Source organism: Dendrobates tinctorius, unplaced genomic scaffold (assembly GCF_039654945.1).
Source record: "Dendrobates tinctorius isolate UK_male_01 unplaced genomic scaffold, ASM3965494v1 ptg000254l, whole genome shotgun sequence".
In the NCBI taxonomy this organism is placed as follows: Eukaryota; Metazoa; Chordata; class Amphibia; order Anura; family Dendrobatidae; genus Dendrobates; species Dendrobates tinctorius.
Window position 1 is genome coordinate 23487205 of NW_027361921.1, and position 17530 is coordinate 23504734.

The window sequence follows — 17530 nt, forward strand, 5'->3', positions numbered from 1 at the left end:
TCCGGCCGCGGCCTAGCTCCGGCCGAAGCCTCAATTTTTCCCCTACCCGGGGAGCGGTACCAAAAAATGGCGCTACTGACAGGCGCAGCGTTCTTGTCCTGACGGATCTAGTCCTTCTCTTGTATGCTAGTAGACGCCGCCTTCTGCGGCTGTGGGCTCCAGCCCGAAATCTTCGCAGGAGCCCTCCCCTCTCCTCTCCGATGATCCTCTTCAGCCTTAGCGCAGGTATGTGAGGGGGTCTTTGATAAAAAACAGGACGGTGCAGGCACCCTAGCTCCATCTAACCCCTTCAGGGGGTGAGGAGAGGAACCGTCCGCCACCTTGCAGCACCGCCGTCTAGCGTTGGTGGAGCAGTGGGGGCCGCACAGACTAGTCTTGTGCCTCTGTGCAAGCCCATGGTTTCAATACCTAGGGGTGGACAGGGCTAAGTCTGGCATAATGTCCCACGTTGCGGGAAAGGATACGTGGAGGGACACTCGCACGTGATCACCCGTTGATGGTTTGGGGAAATCGGATCCTTTCAATAGGATGCGTTGCCCCTGTCTCATCTTCATAAAATAACAAACAAAAATAGAAGTCTGGGGAAAAAGCCCCAGATATGTGCCTCGGTGCGGGAAAGGATACGTGGAGGGATACTCGCACGTGCTCGCCCGTTGATGGTTTGGGGAAATCGGATCCTTTCAATAGGATGCGTTGCCCCTGTCTCATCTTCATAAAATAACAAAAATAGAAGTCTGGGGAAAAGTCCCAGATATGTCCCTTGGTGCGGGAAAGTATACGCGGAGACGATACTCAACGCGTGCTCGCCTGATGGTTTTGGGAGATAGGACCCTTTCAATAGGAACCGTCGCCCGTCTCATCTTCATAGTAAACTAGAAAAAAATAGACTGGAGAGATCCAGACTGTGTGTGCCTCCATAGGACACTAAGCAAAAACTGATTTCTGCCCGCAATAGGGGCGAGGGTGTATACTGCGGAGGAGGAGCTAACCTCTTTTTTTCACTTAGTGTCAGCCTCCTAGCGGCAGATGCATACACCCACAGTATCTGTGTCCCCCAATGAGACGAAGGAGAAAAAGAGTGAGTAGTGAAGTGTAAAGAAATCATAAAATTGCCAAAGAAGGTAGAACACTTTACTACTACACTATTTTGTACGACTAGAATACAGCAAAAAGATTGGCAGGACCTAGGTCCAAAAGTCAGGTCAATAGTCCATGGCGAATGGACCAGAGCATGGCAAAACCTCCTCCTACCTACGCCTCCTCCTACCTACGAGCATCTCCTACTAATCTGAAAAAGCCTGCAAGTAGGAGGAGGTTCAAAGATCACGTTCTATCAAAACATTAGATTAGTAATGTAATCAAATCCAAATGGTGTCGGTGGAAATGCAGCAGCATAGTATGATCTCTACCCAGACGACGCGTTTAATGCCCAGCCTTAACATGTCAGGACACAGATGTGCCAGCCTTGAGGTTGTCAATTGTTTGGCACAGTTCGCATACACGTTTGCCTATGTACCCTAATCCACACACAAGTCTTCTTAGAATGCACAACTTTTCACATGCAGCACTAATTCTTTATCCAATTGGACAGCATCTGCTTTGCCAATTTAAGGCCTGTATGTTCTGCTCCGCTCTTCATAGGCCACCTTTATCTAAACCTATCATAGCACAACACAGCTGTCATTCTGAAAGTCATTCTGCCCCTCCATCCACTGTTCAGTCTTGTTCACACACTCAGTATTTGGTGAGTTTTTTACCTCAGTATGTGTAGGAGTGGGTAATAAACCCAGAAGTGGTGACAGGTTTCTATTATACTTTTCCTCTGATTGCTCCTCTCCTGGTTTTGGCTTACAAATACTGAGGTAAAATACCGACCAAATACTGAACATGTGAACGTGACCTTATAATGAGGTTTCCTGGGAGAAAAACTTTTGTGACAGATCGTACACTTACAGTAGTTTACCCTGCATTCAGGGCGTTAAGATATTTCTGCTAACTCCAAGAAAAGAACAAGGCTTTTTTTATTTTATCTTTAACTAGCTAAAGAGCCCGGCGCTGCCCGGGCATAGTAACTAACTGTGGTTAGTTATAGCAAATTATAATTATCCTCCATCCCATAGTCCCGTGCCCATATACCCATCATACATATCCACGATCCCATAGTCGAGTGCCCATATACCCATCATACATATCCTCCATCCCATAGTCCCGTGCCCATATACCCATCATATATATCCGCCATCCCATAGTCCGTGCCCATATACCCATCATACATATCCACCATCCCATAGTCGAGTGCCCATATACCCATCATACATATCCTCCATCCCATAGTCCCGTGCCCATATACCCATCATACATATCCTCCATCCCATAGTCCCGTGCCCATATACCCATCATACATATCCGCCATCCCATAGTCCCGTGCCCATATACCCATCATACATATCCGCCATCCCATAGTCCCGTGCCCATATACCCGTCATACATATCCTCCATCCCATAGTCCAGTGCCCATATACCCATCACACATCTTCCATCCCATAGTCCCATGCCCATATACCCATCATACATATCCTCCATCCCATAGTCCAGTGCCCATATACCCATCACACATCCTCCTTCCCATAGTCAACCATTATGACATCATGAGCGGCGGGGCTTGCAACCTTTTTTTCCCCAATGTGAAGCTTACTGTTTGCCACATGGGTTTTTTTTTGCCTTCCTCTGGATCAACATGTTAGGGCAAGTTAGGACAGGATATGGGTTGAACTAGATGGACTTAAAGTCTCCCTTCAACCTTAATTACTATGTTACTATGTATGATGACATCAGCGTCGCCATGACAACCATTATGACATCATAATGAGGGGCGGGGCTTGATACACAAACACTTTTTCCCCATTATGTAGATAGGGGCAAAATTGTTAGGTGAATTGAAACGCGCGGGGTTAAAATTTCACCTCACAACATAGCCTAGGACGCTCTCAGGGTTCAGACGTGTGACTGTGCCACATTTTGTGGCTGTAGCTGCGACGGTGCGGATGCCAATCCCGGACATACATACATACAAACCCACATTGAGCTTTATATATTAGATTACAGACCACGAAGAAACATTTTAGTCGTTTGTATTGAAGGTAAAAAAAAAAAAACTTTTACTGAAGGAAATATTCTTTAAGGAAATTCTGTAGGGAGCAGCGAAAATTACTGTGCATTGTTTCTGATCAACTTCCCAGCAGTAAAAATAGCAAGAATTCCAGCACACACCAAGCTAAGTGGATCACAAGCTAGCACACGTGACTAAATCGCTGCCCTTTCTATAGAAGGCACATAATATTTCCTAAGTCGTCCATGAATGGTTCTTACCTTTGCCAAGCCAGATCCTCCTCTAAAAAGATATTACGACTAGACTTTCTTCCTCCCACTGGAGTACGAGGTTCCCCAGGGTCCAAAATAGACAGAGAGCAGGAGTCGGAGAGAGAATTCAAGTCTTCTCCAAATGTATGGCCATCAGTGGAATGTGCATAGTTTATGGCAATCTTGCAGCAGTAGGTACAAGCCCGTAAATCACCTTAACGTGAAGAAAATCAGTATTTCACCAAAGCACTTATACTAGCAAAATGGCACATTACAAGCTTTTGGTCTGCAAATACGACTATAATACTAAAGTACCATATAATTAAAGGGAACCTGTCAGGAGGATCAACTCTCCTAAGTCTTCTCTATGGGCAAGTGGGTCAAAGAATGGTGAATAAAATGACTCCTGGATATCTGTGATCCGACGTCCTATTCCAGAAAAATACATTTTTTTCTCCAGTATGTAAATGAGCTGTTATTTTAAAAGAAACGGGGGCATTCCCAGTGTGAGACATGTAGATCAGGAGAGCAGACTGTCAGTCATTGCATGTCTCACACTGGCATCAGTCACAGGGGCGGAGCCGATTCAGTCACCGCTCTGAGTATAGAGTGTACAGAGAGCGGTCTGTAACTGAGCTCCCGGCCCCGACTGATACTGGCTCTGCAACAGAATCATGCCCGGGAGAAGAAAGTTCAACGAGGATACAGCAGGCGCTCGATTAAAAGAGCTTTTAACAGAGCCAGACATACGCCACGTCACAATACACTTTATAGTAAAAATACCTCTAGACCCAATGATGTTGTCCGCTTCATCACACAATTTAACGGCCAACATGAATGGCTTAGATTTTATTTAAAACAATTTTGGCCTATTCTGACATCTGAGCCGATACTTTCTAAATACATTGGTGATCATCCCAATATCACCTTTAGGAGATCACCTAACCTGAGCGACAGGCTAGTAAAACGCCATTACATACAGGAACCAGCTAATAACCCCTTTTTTTCACAATCAATACCAACCACGGGATGCAAACCCTGTGGGTCTTGTGTAGCGTGCCCTAACATCATCAGAAAGTTTGTTTACTAATTCTGACAAATCCCGCAATTTTCATATCAAGAATAACATCACATGTTCTTCTACTGCGGTAATTTATTATGCCACAGGGCCCATGTTCCCTCATATATGTGGGTCTCACCACCCGACAACTTAACCCCTTAACGACCAAGCCATTTTGTAGGTTAATGACCAGGCCTTAATTTTGAAATCGGACCACTGTCACTTTATGTGGTTATAACTATGGAACGCTTCAACGTATCCCGCTGATTCTGAGAATGTTTTTCCGTGACATATTGTACTTCATGTTAGTGGTAAAGCTTCTTCGATATGACTTGCGTTTATTTATGAAAAAAATGGAAATATGGCGAAAATTTTTAAAATTTTGCAATTTTCAAACTTTTAATTTTTATGCCCTTAAATCAGAGAGATATGTCACAAAAAATAGTTAATAAATAACATTTCCCACATGTCTACTGTACATCAGCACAATTTTGGAACCAAACTTTTTTTTCTTAGGAAGTTATAAGGGTTAGAAGTTGACCACCGATTTCTCATTTTTCCAACAAAATTTACAAAACCATTTTTTTAGGGACCACCTCACATTGACCCCCCAAGGTCAATATAACAGAAAATACCAAAAAGTGACACCATTCTAAAAACTGCACCCCTCAAGGTGTTCAAAACCACATTCAAGAAGTTTATTAACCCTTTAGGTACTTCAAAAGAATTGAAGCAATGTGGAAGGAAAAAATGAACATTTAACTTTTTTCCCAAAAATTTTTATTTGGACACATTTTTTTTTATTTTGTCAAGGGTATCAGTAGAAAATTAACCTCAATCTTTGTTGTGCAATTTCTCCTGAGTACACCGATACCCCATGTGTAGAGGAAGAGCACTCTTTAGGCGCACGGCAGTGCTAAGAAGGGAAGGAGCATCATTTGTGATTTTGAATGTCAAATTGGCTGGAATCGAGAGCGGACGCCATGTCGCGTTTGGAGAGGCCCTGATGTACCTTATTAGTGGAAACCCCCCACAAGTGACCCCATTTTGGAAACTAGACCCCCCAAGGAACTTATCTAAATGTGTGCTGAGCACTTTGAACCCCCAAGGGCTTCACAGAAGGTTATAACGTAGAGCCGTAAAATTAAAAAATCATATTTTTTCCACAAAAATGATCTTCAATGAGCTATAATTTTTCCATATTTCGGCCGACAGAGTCATGTGCAAGTTTGATTTTTGCGGGAAGAGCTGACGTTTTTATTGGTACCATTTTCGGGCACATAACGTTTTTTGATCGCTTTCTATTCTGATTTTTCTGTTCATTTTTTGAATGACCAAAAACCAGCAATTTAGGAATGCTTTTTTTTTCCCCCCGCCGTTCCGCATGTGGTAAAATTAGTATGGCAGTTTTATTCTTCGGGTCACTACGATTACAGCGATACCTCATTTATATTTTTTTTGTGTTTTGGTGTTTTTTACACAATAAAAACTTTTATAGAAAAAATATTTTTGCATCACTTTATTCTGGGAGCTATAACTTTTGTATTTTTTTGCTGATGATGCTGTATGGTGGTTCGTTTTTTGCGGGACAAGATGACGTTTTCAGCGGTACTATGTTTATTTATATCCATCTTTTTGATCGCGTGTTATTGCACTTTTTCCAAGTGGTATGATGATACTGCTTGGAAAAAGTATAATTTGCTACTTTGTGTTTTTATTTTACGGCGTTCACTGAACGGGTTAACTAGGGTGATACTTTTATAGATGGGATTTTTACGGACGTGGCGATACCAAACGTGTATTTTTTTGTTCATTTTATTTTTTTATTTTTTTTACATAAAAATGTGTCATTTTTAGGGAATTTTTTATATTTTTTAATAATTTGTTTTTTACATATTTTTTTTTTAAATGTTTTTATTTTTTACCTTGTCCCTTTATGGGACTTTCACTTTCACTTTAGGTATAATACATTACAATGCTCCAGCATTGGTATAATGCATTATACCAATGCTGAGAGCTGCTGACACCATGCTATGAGCATGATCTCACCAGCTCTCTGTAGGTAAATGACCCGGAGGTTGTCATGACACCTCCGGGTCATCATGGCACAGGTCGGGCCCCGCGATTACATCGCAGGGACGCCGACCTGAGGCAGAGGGAGCCCCCTACCCTCTGCCTCCCCCTCTGAACGCTGCGATCATGCTCGATCGCAGCAGTGACGGGGTTAACAGCCAGGGGCGGTGGGGGCTCCGCTCCTAGCTGTCAGTGCAGGAGGCTCAGCCACTGCAGCGCTGGGCTCCTACACTGATCAGGCAAGAAGATGCTCAAATTTCAGCTTCTCCTGCTGATCAATGCTGTGTTTGGTCGATCAATCTGACAGACCAATCACAGCGCTGTGGGTGCAGGGACCAAGTGCAAGGGTCCCTGCCCCCCTTCCTGTGCCTTTCAGCTGTCATAGACAGCTGTCCGCACTGAACTGAAACTGCGTGTTTACACGCAGTGACAGTTCAAAGACAGGACGTGCAGAGTCCGTCATGGTGCTGAAAGTTACCTCCTGCCATGACGGACTGTGCACGTCCATAGACATTAATGGGTTAAGGTCAGGGTCCGTGAACACATATTAGGCATCAAGGCAGCTAAAGACATAGAAGACATTTCCTCCCTTAAGACGCTGCCTAAACATTTCAAACTGTATCACAATTGTGATTCCACATTACTAAAGGTTTCTGGAATGAACTTGATACGCAGCAACATTAGGGGTGGCAATGTCAGTAAAAAACTTGCCCAATTGGAGACCCAATGGATTTGGACACTACGTACCGTGTCCCCATTGGGTCTTAATGAGAGTCTCTCTTTTATTCCATTTTTATAATTTTAGTGCTATTTTAATTTTAATCTTTTTATTAATATTTTCAGCTCATCTTGAATATCATATCTTTGTTGAACTTCATGAATTTACATGGACCTCCATAGTTATACATCCAAAGGCGAAAAAGAGGAAGAAGATACTGTATATTCCCTTCTAACAAAAATTTGGTTTCATGTTTTCAGCAATGTCTTATTGTATAGGTTATTTATATTCATGTTCGGAGATATATATATTTGTGCATAAATATTTTATTTCTACATTCATTCACTAGTATAAGTGGTCAGTCTATGTCCCATCTAGTGCACCTTTTTGTGTTAGTCTTTCATTAAATATTAGCAATCCTCTGAACTCTTTTGTGCACTAAAGGCACTTCTTGCCACCCTCATTTACAAGCCGTCATTAACAGCTTGTTTATATTATTTGGTGTGGATATTTCATGTATTTGTTCTATTTTATATATATTTTCACATTTACATATGCAGTCAGGCATTTACCTAGTTAGTGCACTTTTTGTATTAACCTATTATCTATACACACGATCAATTATTAGTAACCCTAGGTCAAGTCTCTGACACCTTTTTTTGCACTAAAGCACTTTAAGCCACTTTATCCTGCATTTCAATGCCGTTGATATCAGCTTGTTTACATTTCCCATCCAGGTATTATAAAGGCATTGAGCAGTGCGCATGAGCAGCCTGACGTGCCGGTACGTTGCGCAGCAATGGCGTCTTGCTGTGTAGCTTCCCTGGCAGTGTTTACTCACATGACGCCACTTGCCGCGTCACTTCCGGTTAACGCCGACGGCGCATGTGCCGCTTCATCTCATGTCCTGGATATACCAGACTATAAATAACCCCCTCCGCTGAGCTGCTACCATCCCCCTGACGAAGGAGTCTTAGTAAACGCGCGTCGGGCGCGTTATACGGGGGCATTCCCAGTGTGACACATATAGATCAGGAGAGTAGAATGTCAGTCATTTCATGTCTCAAGGTACATGAAAAGAATGAAGGTCGCACTCAGCAAGTAAAAATTCATGGGATTATTGGCATATAAGTATATTCATGCCAAGCAGGGGGAGTGACAAGGAGTGCAAAAAAGGCTGACAACAGCCGTTTCGCGCTACTCGAGCGCTTCAACGGGTCATCTTTCTTTTGTCCATTTCATGTCTCACACTGGCATCTGTCACAGAGGCGGAGTCGGTTCAGTCACCGCTCTGAGCATAGAGTGTACAGAGAGCCGTTGTAACTGAGCTCCCGGCCCCGACTGATACTGGCTCTGCAACCGAATCATGCCCGGGAGAAGAAAGTTCAATTTCTCCCCACAGCATTTGGGCAGGTTAGTTACGCTATTAATATGCAGATTAACCCCATATCTACAAGATAACAGAGGTTTTTTCTGGTGACAAGTTCCTTTTAACATCTCATTTATATTTAAGATAAACATGTATTTCTCTGGAATAAGACATCAGATCACAGATATCAAGGTATTATTTCATTCAGCTTCATATGACCTACCTGCCCACATAGACGGCTTAGGAGGGTTGATCCTACTGACAGATTCTCTTTAAAGAGAAAGACAGGAAAAATGCAGCTTATAAATTATAATGAGTAAGGTTCAAAGAAGAAATCTGCTAAGAGACTATTGTGGGGCTGAGGAGCCATCAGTCCTCTTACATGTGGCTCCTAGCCTCCCAACGCTCTCATGCACCACCACATGCTCTGTCCATTCTGACTAGTCTTCTGCTCAGAGCTCTATATAACACAGGTGTAGACCTACTGTAACCACTACATGGGGAATCATCCATGGCTGTTACTTGGGTGCAATGACATCAATATGGAAGGTTGTGGAGATGTGGCCCTAATAAACGGTGATGTTGCCGTGAGGCATACATCTGAATACTTACTGCAGTATGTGCTTCTACACAGAACCACAACTGAGGGTCCTGGGAGACGGCCACCTGTTACACCCGTTACATGTTCTTGGTTGAGTATTCAGTATACAGCCTCAAGACTACCTATAATAGCTCCTCACAAGCATACTGTAATGGTATTTTTATGGACAGATTGACTTGATAGTTACTGTGCTTACTATGCTATTATTATTATTATTAATTTGCTATTATGTCAGACCTAGATCATCGTCTTTTACTGGCATATATTGGGTCCTTTCAGTGGATTTTTTTGCTTTTTCAGCCCATTTTGCTAGTCGGCTATTTGGTGACTCATGCCAACCTGTATATCCCATGAATTTGCCCGGAATTTCCTGGTTGCAGCAACGGCTGCAGAAAATCTGGCCACAAAGTCGGCAGTGGTGCCTCCGCCGGAAAGTGGTGAATTTTTCATTGCAGTCGTAGCACTCCTTACATTGACTATCAGGCATCCAGTACTGCTTCAAGTCACTGTCCTGGAGAAGAAAGTGACGCTGTCATATCCCCCATGTATTCACTCACCTGGGAGTCAGCAATTTGTGGGATAACACAACGTTACCTGACTCTTTCCTTCCATAATCTCCTTTAGGCGCTTGACCACGGTGCTCAGACTGCGCAGCTGCACAGCCGTGCGCGGATCATGGCCCAGGGGAGGCTCCGGCTTTCTTCTGGTTTCTAAAACAAAATCACGGCAAATAAAACTGTGACTAATAGGAAATCCATATTTATGCTCGCGAAGGAGAGCACCTTTTTTCAGAGCTGTGCAATATCTTTATAAGTGTGTCAAAATGGTATGCAACTTTTAGTTGGGTTATCACATAAATTAATTAGGCTGTGTGCACACATTGTGTTTTTGCTGCGTTTTTTTTTTCCAGTGCAGTTTTGTCAAAAAACTGAATGATTTCTTGATGCCAGCAAAGTGAATGGGAATCCTGAAGTGTCATGGACACGTTGCTTATTTGTGACTTGCAGATTTATAACTGCAGAATGTGAATTTTTAGCGTTTTTGCTACAGATTTCACCCATACTGATGAGTGGGGAAAAATCTGCACCAAAAATACGTGTTTATTCCACTGTGTTTTCCCTGGCAACAGATGCACAAATCTCCAGTCACAACATTGAAGACTTGTGAATCCTCACACCGAGGCAATGCACCCTGTGAAGATTCTCAGTACCAGGGGCGGGTGATCATCTGGCTCTGCTGCATCTGGTACTTCCACCTCTGCCAGTCCATCTCCTGTCCTGCATACCTAGCTTTGTCTTCCCTGATCCATGTACAGTCTGGTTGCATTGCTTGACTGCATCAACTCATGTGGTCCATGCTGCTCTATGGCTTAGAGAATCCACCTCTGCAGGTGATCCAACAACACAACCCATCCTGACAGATCTGTTGTTCTATTCTGGTGTTATTACGCCTAGAAAGTTATGAATAACTAGATGGTAATAGTTTGGCATGTGTCCCTACACGTTCTGGCATGGCCCAATCAGTGCTGACAGGATCAGACATCTGTGACTTGGAATATGGTGACACTCCACTGTCATTTGATTAAGAACTATTCAAGGATAACAGAAAAATGGAATACCACCTCTAAGGAAAGATGTTCCACAGGCGAGGCAAGTATTTACTAAAACGGACACGTTAGAAATGGTGACATGACCCCTTTAAAAAAAACAAATTACAAACTCAAACTATGGTATTCAAAATAAATCACAACCTCCATCTCCAGCAAACAACCTAGGAACCATAACTTTCAAGAAAGGCATCTAGATCCATTTGGCAGAGAGTATCATAGTGGTAGGTGGTAAGAAATGGTATAAAATAAAACATACGCATTACTTACCTTTAAATATCCCAAAAATCCAGTGGTCCATGTTATAAGAAAAGATATAGTCCCGTTCATCAGCTGCCTGTCCACAGCAGCCAATCACTGGCCTCACCAAACGGTTACTTATCAAACATGTGCACACAACTGCTGAAGTCAGGGATTGGCAGCAGCGTTCAGATGACTAAAAGATGAGATGTCATCAGTGTTGATACTGACTGTAGAACGAGTTCTAGATGCAACTAACGCTTATTCTTATTATACCACTTTGTACCTTTTGGCAGATTTTGTAAAATCATGACAAGTCCCTTTACAGATCAGTCACAAGAGCACAGAGGATGAGGACTGCATATCATACACGTATAGCATATCATACACATCCCACATACATGGATAACACCATCATCTCAGCAGAAGTGTTGATCAGTCATGAATTCAGGGTAAAGAAATGGGCTAGTCCTGAAATGTATAAAACCCTTCTCCATAAAGCTTTCCCATGGTGGGGAATTCTAATTCATAAGGTTCAGCGATGAGAAGAAAACTAAACAGTAGGTGTGAAGCCACGAACCTGAGCTAGTGGAGGACCGTCTCTCTCCAAGCAGCTGCTTCTTGTACTGCACTGGGAACTTAACGGGCTGTGATGTTGGGGAGTGGTGTGGACTGGACCAGGTGTTTCTTACCGCATGGTCACTAGGTCCGGGCTCTGACCGCTCTGCAGCAGATACCGTTCTGACTTCATCTGAAACAACAGCATAACACAAGTATTAGTCAGTCCCCCGCATGCTCATAGTAAAGAAAATGTCAGACTGCCCGCCAAAGTCACACGACACTGACAATGGATTTTACATCATTCTGATGGAAAAAGAGTTAGCAGGCTGTGGTGGGAGGACTCTGGGCAAATATACGTGGAAGGGGCTTTTTATTTTTGCCTCTTGCTGGTGTATTAAGTGAGCGATGAATCTTGTAAAACCCCTTTCGTGAAATGAATTCTTCTGCCAAATGGACATGTGATTGATGCAGCCAACCGCTGCCACAGTGCCCAGTCCTTCCAGAAGAGCAGCATGAAGGCAGTGCTGAGTGAGGAGTACTGGGGGGAATCAGCGAGGCTTAGTTTAAATCAGTATACAAATTTAAACAAACATGGCAGGGTGACCCCTATAAATTCCATAGCACCCAGAACAAAGGCAGAACTTTATACCTGGCCTATTTCATGTGCACTTAGCTTGTTATAAATGCGGAGTCGAAGGTCTGTCTGACCTTGGTCAATCTCCGTTAGGATTGGCTCTAAAAGAATACATCAGAAATATGCCAGAAGTGACCAGAAGGTACGCCTAACCACTGTTCTTACATGTACTAAATTTCTTCCTCCACACTTACTCTCATCATGCAGACATACGCTATAACAGTTTTGGCTCCATTACACCTCACTCTCCTTCGCTATCTGCAAACCCCAGCATCCTCTAACCAAATAATCTCTCCTTCCCGCTTGTCTTCCCACCTGACCTCCTCCACAACATCACATCTCTCCTACTAAAACATAAAACAAGCCAGTCACTCTCTTTCTCCCACCTGCTCTCCCACCTTTCGCCCAAAGCTCATACCTCCCATTACTACCCCTTCCTATCACTCCCAACCCAATATAAACACTCAAAATCTTACCCACTTAAAATCCGTGCCCTTGACGCCCACCACCCTGCTCCCTCTGGAATGCTCGCTCCGTCTGCAATAAACGCCATGTGATTCACGACCTCTTTACCTCTTGTAATTTTTCCTTCCTTGGCCTCACCGAAACATGGCTGACACCCTCCGACACAGCCTCCCCTGCTGCGTTATGTTACGGAGGCTTCCACTTCACCCACACTTCTCGCTCTGGCAACAGACATGGTGGAGGAGTGGGCCTTCTACATTCTTCCAACTGTACCTTTAACCCAATCCCACCTCTACCATCCCTTATCCTCCCCTCTTTTGAAGTCAACTCTGTCCGCATCTACTCTCCCTCCAACCGTCAAGTGGACTGTCCCAACCTCCGGGCCTCCCAACTGCCTTTATTGACTAGTTCTCCACCTTCTTCACTTTCTCTTTGCTGACATTCTGACATTCCCACCATCATCATGGGTGACTTCAACATCCCCATTGACACCTACCAGTCAGCACCCTCAAAACTCCTGTCGCTCACTTCATCTTTTGGACTTAATCAGTTGTCCTCCTCAGCCACCCACACAGACGGATACACATCAGACCTGGTCTTCACCCGTCTCTGCTCCCTATATAACTTCACAATCTCCCCTCTATCTGACCACCATCTACTCACATTCTCATCATCTAGATACTTGCAAACTCTATGTGTGACGTCCGCCTGCGAGTCTGGGCTGCAGTAAGACAGCACCCCGAGCAACCCCGATACCCTTTACCCCTATACAGGGATCTGGAATTACAGCAGAGCCCAGGAGGTAGCTGTCTGAATACGAGCAGCAGACCAGAGCAGGACGGTCGCCAGAAAGGGGTTAAAAACGGGACCAAAAGCGTAGTCAGGAATCCAAGTCTAAGCCAGGCGGGCAGCAGAGGTACAAAATCGTTAGGCAGTCACAGCGTTAAAAACCAGACCACAGTCAAGAGTCATAAACCAGGAGGGCGGCAGAGGTACAAAATCGTCAGGCAGGAGCAGAGTCAGAAATCCAGGCAAAGGTCAATCAAAGATAGCAAATAACAAACTAGCACACTGGGGAAACCAAGACTATATCTGGCGGCCTGCAAGACCAGCCCCAAGGTATTTGAGGAATCAGATCATCCCTCACAGGTTCACGGTCTGATGACGTCATTAGGACCGCCCCCAGGACCAGGCCAGATGGTGATGCACCAACCCCTTCATGACCGACAGGAGCGCAGCCTGCGGCCGCCAGATGCTTGCGAAGGAGCCTCCTCCCTGTTAGGAGTACCCACGGGCGGACCACGGCGCCTCCTAGTGGCCGAGGCAGGAACAACCATCCCCGAGTTTGACCGTGACATGACAGTCAGGCGCCTCCCAGAGGCCGAGACCGGAATAGCAGAGCTCGGGTCTGACGGCGACGTGCCAGTCTGGTGCCTCCTAGTGGCCGAAGTAGGAACAGCAGTCCCTGTATCCGATGGCAACGTGACACTATGACTTTATTCTACGACTTTATTCTACCACTGTCCTCCATAGCTTCACTCCACGAACAGACACTGCCACTAGTTTCTACAATGCCACTCTTGCACCAGCCATCAACTCGGTCGCCCCTGTCATTCATAGCAGAGTGCGACGAATCACGAGACAACCCTGGCACAATAACACCACTAAAGCGTCGGCAAGTATCCAGAATTGCAGAGCAGCGTTGGAAGAAAACGCACTCACAAGACGACTTCATCACATTCAAACAAGCAACACTCGCATATTCAAATCAGCCCTCACCTCTGCTAAATAGGCCAACTTTACATCCCTCTCTTCCTTATCCCACAACCCCAAAACAGTTGTTCAATACTTTTAACTCCCTCCTCCGCCCACCACTGTCCCCTCCAACTTCCCTAATCACTGCCGAGGACTTTGCCACGCTCTTCAAAAATAAGATAGACCAAACAAGGCAAGTCTTTGTTGTCCGACCACCACAACCCCTTTTTATACCAGACCAATGCCCAAACCCCATAACTCCCCTCTCCAAAATCACTGGAGAGCTTGCTCATCTCCAAAGCACACATCACCACTTGTGCGCTTGACCCCATCCAATCCCACCTTCTCCCCAACCTCACCACTACACTTATCCCATCCCTAACGCATCTCTTCAACCTATCACTAACTTTCTGTACCTTCCCCTCTGCTTTCAAACTTGCCACAATCACACCTATCCTCAAAAAGCCATCCCTCGAACCGAGCGCTATGTCCAGCTATCTCCTCATATCTTTGCTCCCATTCGCTTCCAAACTCCTTGAGCAGCACGTCCACGCTGAACTTTCCTCTCACTTTGCATCTAACTCGCACTTCGACAAACTATAATCTGGCTTCCATCCCCACCATTCCACTGAGAGTGCCCTGACCAATCTTAGTACAACTTACTTACAGCCAAAACTAACCAACAATTCTCTATACGCCTCCTTCTAGACCTGTCCTCTGCCCAGATGTCACCTCTCTGCTGTCCAGAATCCCAGAGTGTCTATCAGCCATTTTATCCTTCTCCTCTCGCTTTCTCAAGCTCAAAGTAGACAAATCTGAACTAATTATCTTTCCTACATCTTAAATACCTACCTATTGTGATAAGTGAAATCACACTTTCCCCTGTCCCGGAAATCCTCAACACCATTGGAGCTACTGCAACCCTCAACCTACTGTCTCCTTCCCCATAACCCTGTAGAATGTAAGCTGGCAAGGGCAGAGTCTGTCATTGTTAGTTTGTTTACTGTAAGTGATATTTGTATTTTGATGTAACCTCGACTCATGTACAGCACCATGGAATTAATGGTGATTTATAAATAATTATAGTAATCTTTTGCAGTCACTTCTCTTCAAGAAATTTTACATTTACAACAAATAATTTGTCAGAGTTAAACATGCCAGATGTCAGTAAGTAACACTAATGTCTCCTAAGTCAAAGGTGTGAGTGGAGAAAATGACCCCAACCTAAGGCCAGCATGGTGGCTCCATGGTTAGCCCAGCAGCACTGGGATCCTGGGTGCAAAACTGCAAGGAGTTTCTAAGTTCTCCCTGTGCTTGGTGGGTTTCCTCCAATACTCCAAAGACATACTGATAGGGAATTTAGATTAAGAGTTGCCAATGAGGGCAACAATGACAAGGTCTGTAAAGCGCTGCAAAATATGATGGCCGTATATAAAAAAGCATAATAAATTACCTCATGGAAAAGCTCATTCCACATGGGTCATATTGGCTGAAGATCTGATGACTGTACCAGCCAGTCAATAACATTTTAATCTAGTGGTCCCATTTTTCTGACTCCAGACCAAACAGTTTTCAAAAATTACATATTTATTTCTTACAGAAACCTTAGTCCAAGGGGTAACGTTCCAAATGCTTGGAATGACACGCCTGACATGCTGGGGTGAGGAGACTTAAGCAGCAATGCTCCTCTGGGAAATATGCAAACTGTCTCTTCCGAGAGGAAGGGGACTAGAACTCTAGAGCCACCTATAGGAAGTAGCAATCCTAAAAGTCAATATCGACTCTCTGATGAGCCTTGTCACATGACTTAGAATAAAAGCCAAAACCTCAATTTGCAGACACTTTTAGGATTGCTACTTCCAGTAGGTGGCACTACAGTTCTAATTCTCTTCCTCTCTGAAAAGACAATTTGCATATTCCCCAAGATGAGCATTGCGGCTTAAGGGTATGTGCACACGTAAGTGGTTTTTTTTGCGCTTTTACCAAATAAAACGCTTAAAAGAAGCATCCCATTCATTTTAATGAATTCCGCACTTTTTGTGCATATTGATATGTTTTTTCCGTGAAAAAACTGCATCGCGGAAAAAACCGCTGCATGCTCATTAATTTCGCGGAAAATTCCGCATTTCTAGCTATTTTCTATGAGACTGGGGCCGCTCCGGAAAGAAACGCATAAAAAACGCACGTTTTCTGGGAAGGAGTCCGCTTTTCTGTCAGGAATTTTCTGCATACGTGTGCACACAGCCTCAAAGTCTCTTCACCTTGGCATGTCAAGTCTTGACATATCACTCAGCACAAGGAGAAACATCACCCCTTATTTCTCGGTCAGACGCCTCTCACCCAGCCAAACCAGAACTCACTCTGCACGGATGAGAGGCAGCATCCCGAAACACTGTCTGCAAATTGAGATTTTGGTTTGGCTTTTATCCTAAGTCATGTGACAAGGCTTGTCAAAGCGTCGATAATGACTTACAGGATTGCTACTTCCTATAGGTGGCGCTAGTGTCCTAGTTCTCTTCCTCTATGAAGAGACAGTTTGCTTGCAGAAATCAAAAAGTTACCTTTATTAAAACGGAAAAGATTCACGAATGAGCTGTAAGCAGACTTAAATGGTGGATCCTCTTGATCCGGAGTCAAAGGTTTAAAATGAGTAAGATGGGATGGACTGCTCGGAGACCTGGGCACCTCACCGGCAGATTCCAGTGTAGGAGAGAACTGGTCATCTGTGGCCATCTCATGAGACCTAAGGAGAAAAACAGAAGCAAGAAATACTGTATATTCGATAAAGCTGTGGCAAACTACATGTAAAACGAGATTGGCACGGCAGTGTACCAAGAAAGGAACCTTCTCAGTCACTGGGTGCGACAGTGCTGTCTATAGACATCTTAAGGCAAGTTGTTTAAGCTACTTAAAGGGGTTGCCCACTACTAGGACATCCCATTCTTAAACTAAACGTTTGACCCCGATAAAATAAAGCCTATAATGATCTCCTGTGCCGGTGCCGTTCCTGTGGTGTCGGCACTCGCTCTCCCCAGGGCTGTGACGAGGTGGGACACCCGGGCCATATCTGCGCTGTCATCACCGTCTC

At 44.4% G+C, this 17530-nt stretch overlaps 1 protein-coding gene across 4 annotated transcripts in view; it reads right to left on the bottom strand.

Annotated features, from left to right (window-relative positions):
• PIKFYVE (phosphoinositide kinase, FYVE-type zinc finger containing) overlaps positions 1-17530 on the bottom strand; it is a 603254-nt gene that overhangs the window by 509601 nt on the left and 76123 nt on the right. For all 4 annotated transcript variants that reach the window (XM_073558214.1, XM_073558213.1, XM_073558215.1 and 1 more), the window contains exons 2-6: positions 17004-17185; positions 11608-11778; positions 9776-9891; positions 9521-9692; positions 3370-3574 (exon numbers count right to left, since the gene is read on the bottom strand). In XM_073558214.1, coding sequence (XP_073414315.1) covers positions 3370-3574; positions 9521-9692; positions 9776-9891; positions 11608-11778; positions 17004-17175 — 836 coding nt within the window. In that variant the 5' untranslated portion in view covers positions 17176-17185. The remainder of the gene's footprint in view (positions 1-3369; positions 3575-9520; positions 9693-9775; positions 9892-11607; positions 11779-17003; positions 17186-17530) is intronic.